This window comes from Boleophthalmus pectinirostris, unplaced genomic scaffold (genome assembly GCF_026225935.1).
Source record: "Boleophthalmus pectinirostris isolate CB_2022bp ecotype Guang Dong unplaced genomic scaffold, ASM2622593v1 HiC_scaffold_18, whole genome shotgun sequence".
Classification (NCBI taxonomy): Eukaryota; Metazoa; Chordata; class Actinopteri; order Gobiiformes; family Gobiidae; genus Boleophthalmus; species Boleophthalmus pectinirostris.
The window spans coordinates 37,729,802-37,741,856 of NW_026571133.1; the positions used below are offsets into that span (position 1 = coordinate 37,729,802).

General features: G+C 38.4%; 1 protein-coding gene across 1 annotated transcript in view; it reads left to right on the top strand.

Annotated features, from left to right (window-relative positions):
• The window catches only part of cntfr (ciliary neurotrophic factor receptor), a 667,317-nt gene that overhangs the window by 415,149 nt on the left and 240,113 nt on the right, over positions 1-12,055 (top strand). The window contains exon 4 of the mRNA XM_055154209.1: positions 5,179-5,412. Coding sequence (XP_055010184.1) covers positions 5,179-5,412 — 234 coding nt within the window. The remainder of the gene's footprint in view (positions 1-5,178; positions 5,413-12,055) is intronic.

Below are 12,055 nucleotides of genomic sequence, written 5' to 3' on the forward strand. Positions count from 1 at the left end.
GCCTCTCAGATGTGGTGCAAGAGAGATTTTTCTGTTGAAATATCCAAAAGGTAAAAGAAAAAAAAAAAAAACAAAACTTAAACCTGATTTATTTTTTATTGTTTTCTGGTGTCTGTTATAATAATGTTATAATGTTGTTTCCTCATCACAAACATACATGGAGTAGTGTTTTGTTTCATTCACACATGTTTAACACATAAATCTTGCATATTTAGTTCTTCTCTCAAACTGAAAACACTCTGTTCCACTTTGTGATGTCATATGGTAATACAGGAAGGGCTTCACTGTGTTTTTAAACTCCATATACCTTCACTAGAATCATTTGGATCATTTCAGCCCTACAATTGCCCAGTTCTATAAAACAAGCTATAAAAGGTAGTAGACATGTAACGATATCCAAGTCTCATGTTACGATAATGTCACGGTACAAAGCTCACAGTACGATATTTATTGCGATATTGTGGGAAAGCTCACGATATGGTGTAACCAATCTCTTAGTATGATATTTTCACAATATACATCTCACGGTACAATATTTATTGCGATATTTTGTGGAGGCTTTGTGAACAAAACTGTTAACATGCTACTTTTTCCTCTTAAAATGTCTTGGCAAGCCTTAATCCAAAGAACTAAAATTTAAAAGTGCTTGGAACTGTTATTTCTTCTTGAAGTCTACACTGAAATGAAGCAAAGGATCATGGTCTATGTAGTTCCCTCAGACTATTTACCTATTGCTGCACCATAACTCTTAATTTAAGCAGAGACTTGTAATGTAATGATCCACGATATTATTCTGCGAATTTTGATGATACGATATCACGATATTTAAGTTATTGTTACATCCCTAAAAGGTAGCTGTTAACTTGAAAACTACCGCTTCATGACTTCACAAGTTGGAACAGAGCATTTTGAGCTTTGGAGATGTAAATGGGCTTACACAACATGTGTGAACGAAACAAAACACAACTCCAGGTATGTTTTTGATGAGGTAATATCATAACTTAACTGAATAACTTAACTAAATTTGACCTGTCCCTCATCGGTTGGCCCGTAGAATGTTATGATGTCATCTGAAACCTAGAAGTAGAAGAAATTTCAAGATACTTTCTACAGACATTGAAGTGGCTTTTCTAAGTGGTTTGAATTATCCTGTTTTGCCATTGTCTCCTTGAGCTTGTTTCACTCACACATGTTTGAGTAACCCTGCATGATTAGTCTGTCTATATCGCCAAAGCTCAAAATGTTCTGCTCCACCTTGTGATGTCATGAAGCAGTAGTTTTCAAGTTAACATCTAATCTACCTTTTACCTTTAGTTCAGTAGAGATTGGCAATTCCAGAGCTGAAATGATTCAAATGATTCTGTGAAGGTGTGTGGAGTTTAAAAACACAGTGGAGCACTTCCTGTATTTACCACTAGACATCACAAGTTGGAACACGCTTTCAGTTTGAAAGAAAAAACTATACAAGGTTTGTGTGTTAAACATGTGTGAATGAAACAAAACACAACTCCGGGTGTTTTTGTGACGAGGAAACATTATAATTAATCAGAAAAAAAAAGCATAATATGGAACCTTTAAGCCTTGAACTTGGTTATTTGTTCGATCAATACCCTTTAGATAACTGTTTTTTCATATGTATATCAAGAATGTTCAAATGATTCATGTTTTACATTAGGATTGTCAATAGGCACTTTGGTATTCCCATAGGTACCGTCATGCCCTCATACTTCTATCACCCATTGACATTGACCCAGATCTTCAGAATAATTGAGATTTCTCTGCCATACATTTACACACACACTAAATTACACACTTTGGTGGAAGCACAAGGGCACCAGCCATTGCCTATACTGGACACGGACTTCAAAGTGCTCTCTCCTAGTCACATTTTATGTAAATAAGGTCATGCTATGGTCCGCAACTTGACGGAGAGGCACATCAAAAGAAGAGCACTGCTAAAATCCATATGAGAATGAAATATGTGGGACCATATGGAGATGACTTTGCACGGGAATAAATAAATAAATACAGGCATACTTACATACACACATACAGTACATACATACATACATACATGCAATATAATCATATATACATTTTTGCTGTCTTTATTTTATCTTTTGTCAATTTTTTTGAAAAAAAAAGTAATGACAAAACACACAGAACAAATAAACCTATGATCAAGAGGCCATAGAAGATATTTTAGGCAATATGAAAAGAGATTTTTTTTTTTTTTTTTGACATTTTGTTGAGCAGAACAAAAATCATAGTTGTGTAATCTCTCGGTAGTCCAGGTTAGTTCCATAGCAAACCAACAAAAGCTACTTGGATGAAGAGTAAATACTTTAAAACCTGCCAGTTATAATTTAAAGGTCTTATATTATTCAGAAAATTGACTCTTGTGAGCTTTAAAGGGACAGTCTGGAATTTTGGACATAGGACCTAATTTATTATTGCGCCAGATTGTCGATGTAAATGTCTGTGTTGATAAAATAATGTTTCAAATAAAACTAACCTTGCATCGCATGAATTGTCGCATGTATAGGGGCACTCCGGATTCCCCCGTCAACCCAAAACATGCTACATCGGTCTCCAAGAACAGTTGATAGTCAAGGTCAGTTAAATACAATCAATCAATGAACCTGTCCAAGGAGTACAGGTGGAAATTAGTGCTGATGCTACAACCTGACGTACAACCTGTTAAGGTAAATGCAAAAAGTGTGTCCTGTCCCTGTCTCAAATAAATGAATAAATAAGCAGCAGCGGAATTTTACTTTGCCTATAATAATCTATATATCAGTCCGCCGCTGCCTGCTTTCTATCAGGAAGTACAACAGCACTGCTGCTGCTCAGACATAAATCCTTCAAATGAAAAATGCAATGTTGGTTTGCAAGGTTAGTTTTACTTCATCGCAGACATTTACATCAATAGTTTGGTGTAATAATAGTTTTGCTTCGGGTGTTTTGTGGAGTGAGTAAGAGTGGCAGGCTAACTATGGCCATTGACATGCACTAGCCTAGCACCAGCGACCTCTGCAAATACAAGGACTGGATTTAATATTTTAAAAAGTGTCTCCACACGTCTCCAACACTCTGGCTCACTAGGAAATGAGGTCCGATGTCCAAAATTCCTGACTATTCCTTTAAGTTTTGTTAGAATGTTGTTATATACTCAAAAACATACCTTGAGTTGTGTTTTGTTTCATTCACACATGTTACTCTTCATTCTTATCTAATTTTTCTAGTTATATCTCCAAACCTCCAAATGCTCTGTTCCATCTTGTGAGGTCATGAGACGGTAGTTTTCAAGTTAACATCTAACTTTTACCTTTTGTTATGTAGAGATTCTAGTGAAGGTATATGGAGTTTAAAAACACAGTGGAGCACTTCCTGTATAACCACAAAGACATTACAAGTTGGAACAGAGTTTTTTTTTCAATTTGGGAAAAGAAACTCAGTCTACATATGCAGGATTTATGTGTTAAACATGTGCGAATGAAACAACGCACAACTCCAGGTCTGTTTTTGATGAGTACACAACATTATAACATAGATGAGAAAATAGCGCAATACGGGCCCTTTAATATATTTCCCATAATTCAATAAAAATATACAAAATTGCTGCGGAGTGCTATAGGGAGCGACAAGGACTTAAAAAGCAATCGGCTGAACAAACAGTGTCAGCTTGACGGTAATGGGGAACAGGGAACGTGTCAAATTAAATATAGATGCCTCTGTTATGCCATATGAAAAATACATGAAACAGCATCGACATCTGTATCAACCATGTTAACAGCGAGAGGGGGAGAGGGCGGGGAGTGATGCATTGTGGGTAAAAAAAAAAATGGAGGCGCAAAGATCTTGACAGTGTTTGATCTCTTGGCTCTTTTCTTCCTGCAGAATGGAGGGCTTTTTTGCTAAGATACCGATCGATACGTGGGCTTGGGCTGGCTTGATCCGCGGTGTTTAAGACGCTAATCGGGGGTCTTTGCTCACAGCGTTTAGACCGGTCCCGAGGGAGGCCCGGAGAACAGGAGGGATGGTAACACCGGTGTCATGACTCAAGACATGTGCGTGTGCGTGCGGTAGAATGGGCTTAAGTGGGATCATGTTCTTAGCATGTTATTAAAAGAGACATTTAGTTAAACATGTATTTCACTATTTTTCTGTTGGGGATGTTAATGCTTTGCCTGGAATACTGCACAGTGTGGCATTAAGTATATCTGACACTGTTCAGTTACAAATGAAAAAAAATCTAACTTTTGTTACATGCACATCAGAGAAAACCACAGACATCTTCTCTAATGCACAAAGTACTTACATTCTGTACATTTTTCACTAACACAATAGGGTATTGACGCTAAAACAGGCTGAAGTACGTCTCTTTGCATCACTGTGTTTGTTTTGATCATTCGGCCGCTTTGCCTTTGGCTTCTTTACAAACTTCAATAGTGCTCTGTGATTGGTGTGACCACCCAATGAACCGAACGGCGATTCTCGTGAGTTTGTGAAGTCACAAATATCACAAGAATCCATCTGGCTGTGTAATGTTAATTTTATCCAGGGATAATGAAAATTCAGTTGTTTCAATATCATCCCAAGGAAGTAAGGGGGAAAAAGATATCACTAGCCAGGCTGGCGCGATCTAGTGCCTCCGCTCAATTTCTTTTCTCTTCAGCGACTAGGTCAGGAATGGGAATACACAAGACGGTTTACAAGAACCCCAGAAGTTTTAGACCGCGTACCGGCCAATCAGCGAAGAGCTGTGAAGCCATGACTGGGTCCCTTTTGTGGTACAGCACAACAGTAAACAAAGCTTGGATGGATGTAGATGAAACCATACATTCTGTGTTGACTACGAGTCCCAAGCTCGAGGATTTAAAGCTGGAACAAAGAGAATGTTTGGTGAATTTTATCAAGGGGAAAGACGTTATTGCCCTTCTTCCTATGGGATTTGGGAAAAGCTTAATATACCAGTTAGCCCCGTTAGCAATGCACACGTCATGACCAAATGGCTTTGATTGAAAAAAGTCAGTTCACTCGCCTACAGTTGAGCGAATGAATCCTAATGCTGTGAGGTCGGACGGTTTCCACGAAGTGAAACCAGCTGATGAATCACGCTAAGATATTACAAAAAAAAAACTTACCTCTTACCTTCTCCATGTGTTTGTTTTGCAGTGGGAAGAAACCAGTATGAGAAGATGGGCAGTGACGTGACCATGCTGTGTGGCTCTCTGGACAACAGCACGTCCGTCACTTGGAAGGTGAATGGGACCGACGTGAGGGCCCCGCACAGAGTGGAGGGGCCCCGGCTCCTGCTCACCCACGTCAACAGCAGCCACAACGGCCTGTACAGCTGCTTCCAGAACCCCCACGGAGAGAGACGCGACTCCATCAACCTGCGCATCGGACGTGAGTACCTGTCATACGCTCTCATTGCTGGCTTTAGGCGGTTTTAAGGGTTTCAGGTGGAAAATGTTGAAGTTATGAAGGTGTGATGGTTACCAAAACTATGCAGTGCACTTCATCTATATATTTAGGGACTTTGCAGTATCTACTATTAGGACTGTAGGCCTTTCAGTGGTGTAGTCACAAAATTTGTATTAGTTGAGAAGCGTTGATAGTGCCTGATTTAGTGAGATTTAGTGGATTTGGTAATTTTTATATTTAGCATTTAAGCTGTCTTTATATAAATACATTGTTTCCTAGCACTTTTTTCTGCATAAATAGTTGTTTTTGCATGCAGATGTAGTTTGTGATTGCAGTGTGGGTCAAATATATGGTGGTCAACAGTGAACACTCCAGTTTTGGACGTACATGTTTCATTCATTTTCCTCATAGACTTTCAAAGACATTGCACAGCTACACGCTAACTAATATTCATAACATGGTTGATGGTTGAAGTCCAAGAAGGCTGCTTAAAACAAAAGATTCTGCTAAATGTTTTAATAACTTCATGGTTTATAAAGTTTAAAAGTTTCAGAAGCACATTGTAAAGAAAATAACAGGTCTTTTGTTAGTTTTTTTTTTATTTATTTTAAGTCTATGTGAAAAATGACTGGGACATTTTGTTCCGGAACCGATGGTCACTGTTCTGTTGACATAGATAATAGTTTTGAGAGCTTTTGCCACACTCCCATTTTGGTTGAATAATAGACTCAAGACATGTCCTGCTGGTCAATGAGGAATTCCTTTAGTTGATTACAGCGCTATCTGCTATAATTGTTAGCAATGGTTGTTGGAAGGGATGCTTATCGGAAGTTTGAATTATGTCATTATGTTGTGATCATAGACTGTATAAATAAATGGACGTAGCTAATGCACTAGCCACCGTGTTTCAATGGCGGCTCTTCTGGCTCCTACTGACCCTGGCTCCCATTCACTTACATTGGAATATTGTCGCCCCTCTCTCTCTAACTGCTGCAGTGAGTCTTGTCATTTTGGTCTAAAAATGTTTGTATTAACCTGCTCCACATGATCCTGGTGTTTTTTGTTTTTTTTTTCAGTATTCTGTCAGTCAAAAAAATCCTATTCATAATATAGAGCCTGGCTCCAAATTTTCCCCGTAACCGTTACCATTGTGAGCTTCTTTTGAGTGGAACTGAATGCTGTGGGTGACGTCACATTCACTTAGTGCACATATATGTTATTAGGTTCTTTTCTCAGACCAAGAGCTTTCATTCGTGACAGTTTTGACTGCTCACTAGCTCACTTCTGCAGAGTGACTTAGGAATTATCGGAAGACCAAATGAACGTCACTGGACCATTTCGCTTAGTCCACTTTTTGATACAATCTATGCTTGGGATATACTATAACACTAAAAGGTTTCTATTACCGTAAAAGGGAAAACAAAAATGTTTAAAAGCTATGGACAACAACCCCATTGTTACCCCCTGGGCATTACTTAACTGATGAAATTATTTGGAACCAAATCGCATGCAGATTTTTCATTTTTAATTCAGTAGTAATAGTATGACTGAGGCATATTTTAAAAGAATAGTTTGAACAGTTTGTGCTTGGGTTAGGGTTCGTAGCTGTGGTTCACAACACTTAAAAAAATGCAATAAGTGATGGCAAAATAATTACTGCATTAGTGTTTTGAAATATATAAGCTGATTGTAAAAGTATGAACACTTAATGGATACGCAAAGGCTTAGAGTAACTGAAAGTACTGTCTTACTACTCAACTTGTTGGAGAGTTCCGTTCCGCATCCTCCCCAACTGCCTTCCCTTTATAAGCTATTGCGTGTCAAAGTGGCCCAAAACAAGCAGCACCATTAAACAAAGCACCACTATCCTATTTTCAGAACAATGAAACTCACAGATTTGCAAACAGTGTCAAGTGGTGACATTACGCTGTGCAGTTAACGGCACTTGAAACAATGCACTCCTAAATTACGCAAATCATCAAATCATCATTATCGTCTAGTGGCCTGTTTCGCTTGTTTTTCAAATTGATTAGGAACACAACCACTTATTTAGCTCTTGTTTCGTCATAAAAATGCACAGTGGGCGGTTTCATTAGATGTTTAGATGGATTTGTTTAGTTTAGAAAATGTATTCAATTGGGTGGTCTAACTAGGGGTCTCCACAGTTTCCAATATAAACAGCTTTTATTTGCATTTATTTTTCTATTGATGTCGTCGTAAAGGGGTACAATTGCACATCAAGATTGATTCCGCAAACTCACGAGAATCCGTCTTGGTTCCCGCTGGTGCTATAGGGACCAACAAGTGGAGACCGAATAAATCACTTCACAGCGCTGAAATCTGCGTGGAAGCCAAAGGTGAAGTGCCCAAATGAACCAAAACAAATGTGGCGACACCGACAGATGTACTTTGGTCTATTTTAGCATCAGTACAGATGATTTAGCTTGTGAAAAACATGCCGAAGATAAGCGGACACAGAAGATGTCTATGCTTTTCTCGCATCTGGATGTAAATAAAGTTGTTCCGTTGTTAGAATTCTTCGACCAATCAGATTCAAATGAGTACAGGTACAACAGGTATCAGGTTATAACTTGATTCCGCATAAAAATGTATGAGATAAGTCTATTACTGCAGGTCGTACTTGGCTCAGAAGGTCTCATAAGGTTTCATACTTTCTTTAAAATCTGTCCTGTCTGTCCTTGAATCAGTTTGGTTTTATTTGATGTACCAGAGCAGAGATCTTACTCACTCTACAATGGTATCGGTTGATATCGGTTGTTGGCAGATAGTATCCAAACAGTATCAGAACTGAAAGAGCAGGGTCGGTGATTTGCTTATTTGTAGGAAATGCTTGAAAGCTGATTGGGATCATTGGGAGCAACGTCAGATCTAATGTTCCTCCAAGCAAAATTTGACTTTCGAGCCCTTGTCACTTCAGTTCCACTCAACTTAACTGTCGATTATTCACAAAGATGTTTCGCTGTCATCATCTGAACAAAACACAGATTGCAATTTGTGGTAGAATAGTCTTGTCATTCGAAAAAATAGCTTCATTTTAAACACAAACAACTACGGTACTGTTACTTAAACTTAGCCCTATAGTCCAGTCTTTTCCTTTTTGTAAACCACACCTAAATGAAGAGCTCAGAAAACCACAAGCTGACACTGGCGCAGCTTTGGTTCTGTTTAATCAATAAGTCACCAGCACTGTGCATTGATCCAGAGCGACCACCCACTGACGCACAGCAGAAATGAGTCAGGCAAAGAGATGGAGAAGGAGGGATAAAACTGTCTTCTATACTCCAAAATGTACCGCTGTGCTTACAAGATCTGTGGATTATATTTACGCATAAAATGAATTGACTTATTATAATTTTTGTTTTACAATGTCTATTTGTGGAGATGCAAATATTTCTACAATGTTTCAGTGAAATAAGATGACCTAGTTACCATGTCATCCTTTTCCATTAAAGGGACCATATACACACAACCCGAATTTCGGACTTCCAGTAATCGCGCAGTGCATACTGGGAAGAGCTCTCCGAAAAAAGTGAGCATCAAACCATCAAATCTTTTCAAGTCTTTTGAACCATATCACTTTTGTTTCTGGTTCTGACATTGTCATATTTTGGTTGTGGGATTCAGACATCGTAATTGTGTGGTTGCTGGATGTCCTAATAGCAGAAAACTGCAAAAGGAAATCAGATATGTGTGATTGCAAACCTCCGTTCAAACTGTTTCCCTTCCCAACGGAATTGAAAAATAAGTATTGATACACAGGAAGGACCAAAAAGGAAACTTATGACTGCCTAAATCATCCCGAGTCCTTTGTTAAGCGAGAGGTACAGAAGACGAGCAGGCTGAGCTTGCACTTTCTTGTTCGACTGACTTTACAACAACATCACACCTTAGTCGCTTTGCAGTGGAAGGTGTTTCTTGGTGAACAGCTGGTGCCTTTCACTTTGGCATTGATTTTTTAAATTCATAACCAAGATTGAGCGAGTGATCGGGATTTTGCTTTGTTGGCACTTCCACATACAAAATGTTCACCACACATTTGGGATGGTTTCTTTGGAAGCCAAAAGTTACCTTTTTGGTCCTTCCTGTGTATCAATACTACCCATCGCCTTTGCCTTTCACTAATTTTTCAATTCCTTTGGGAAGGGAAACAGTTTGAACGAAGGTTTGCAGCCACACAGATCTGATTCCCTTTTGCAGTTAGGGAGTTTACAAACTTCCAGTGTTAGGACATCCAACAACCACACAATTAAGATGTCCGAATCCCATAACTAAAATATGACAATATCAGAACCAGAAACAAAAGTGATATGGTTCAAAAGACTTGAAAAAATCGACTTTGACAATAGACGCATCCCACTGGGAAAACAAACATGGCGATTTGATGCTCACTTTTCGCTTTTCAGAGAGCCCTTCCCAGTATGCATTGCACAATGACCGGACGTTCAAAAATCGAGCTGCATGTATTACACTATTTTCTGATCTGTTACAATGTCGTTTCCTCATCACAAACAGGAATTTGTGGTAATACACTAATACAAGTATCCACCCAAACTTTTCAAACTTGATACACATTCTTTTTCAGATACTTTTTTTTATGGTTATTGCTTGTGTGCATTGTGTTGCCATGGTAACTAATGAACATTCAGCCATACAAATGCATACTATTACACCCCCAGCTTGACATCCGTGCAAAGTATATTCTTGTGAATATTGCTTTGTTGAGGTGTACATGTAAAATTTCCATGCACATTCTTGATAAATGGGACAGTACGCATGTGTGACAGTTTGGTTAATCATTGGCGTGATGATCGATGACTGAATGCTAACGTGATGAAGAATTAATGGGACTTTTATGCAGGGTGAGATTGTGTCATAGAGGTGAATGATGTAATTCATAAACAGCACGCAAACCCGGTGCATGTATGTGAGATATGGCGTTCTCGTAATGTGCAGTTCTACAATGTTGAGGAAAAATTGATGTATTATGTTGCCTTTTCCAGGTTATGCATCTTAAAATGTCTGTCCTGTAATATATGAATTTCCCAGCAAAAACGTGACATTTATTTTGAAGGTCTTATATTATGCAAACTTCACTCTTGAGAACTTTAAGCCATGTTAAATGTTGTCATCAAAAACTGGAGTTTTGTTTCATTCACACATGTCTGAGTAATCCTGGTTTATTATTAGTCTGCTTACTTCCCCAAAGCTCAAAATACTCTGTTCCATCTTGTGAGGTCATGAAGCAATAGTTTTCAAGTTAACAGCTATATTTTACCTCTAGTTCAGTTGAAACTAACAATTCCAAGGTTAAAAATATCTTAATGATTGTGGTGACGATATGAGTATGGAGTTTAAAAACACAGTGGAGAACTTCCTGTATTATAACCTGACATCACAAGGTTGGGATGAGTGTTTGTCTGTTTGAGAGAAGAACTCTTCCTAAATATGCAGGATTCATGTGTTAAACATGTGTGAATGAAACAAAACACAACTCCAGGTGTGTTTTTGATTATAAATCAGAAATTAATGTAATGTGAGCCCTTTAAGGGAAAAAGGAGAAAAATATTGTAGTATTAAGTTAAGTGTGTACTGGAAGTAGGCTAGTAGTAGTAGAAGTAGTAGTAATAGTAGTAGTAGTAATAGTAGTTGTTGTAGTTGTAGTTGTAGCAGCAGTTGTAGAAGTAGTGTAACATCATTTTTTATGCAGTTATATTGATTAACAGTTTAATAATTAGAAGTAGATACATTTATTTTCGTTTCTGACGAGCAGTAATAAAACAGAATAAAAACAGTACGATGTCACCTTTGTATGTTTATAACTACATGGACATAGCCAGGCTGGTGCCACTTAGTGCCTCAGTTTCGTTTCTCTCCATCGACTAGGTCAGGAATTGGAATACATAAGACAGTTTGTAAGAACCCCGGAAGTTGTAGACCACGCACAGGCCAATCAGCGAAGAACTGTGAAGCCACGACCTCAGACTCAAGTGCCTGTCTGGGTCCCTTTTGTGGTACAGCACAACAGTAAACAAAGCGGTTGAGATGGATGTAGACGAAGACATACATTCTATGTTGGCAACGATTCATGAGATCGAGGATTTAAAGCCAGAACAAAGACAAAGTTTGGTGAATTTTATCAAGGGGAAAGACGTTATTGCCTTTCTTCCTACAGGATTTGGCGCATTACGTATGTCATGACCAAATAGCAGCGATTGGTTAAATAAAAAAAGTACCCACCTACCATCGAGCGAAAGAATCCTCATGCTGCAAAGTCAGGCTTATGAATCAAACTAACATGGATACAACTAGAGCTGCACATTTCATGGTGCACTTCACAATAGCAGGTACACTACCTGCTTGTCTCCATGGAAATGCTTTGCCTGGAAGGATCCACAGTATTCCATTAAACACTGTATGTTTAACACGTATCAGTGGAGAGACCCATTCACAACCCATTCACAGTGAGATTTCATATTTCCTGTATCCCTGAGCAATAATTCCACTCTTATATAATAGATCACCCTCTGACAATCACTATTTAATCCTTATACTATTTCTCCTGATGATCTCATGTATATAGCTGAGATATATTCACTACATTTCT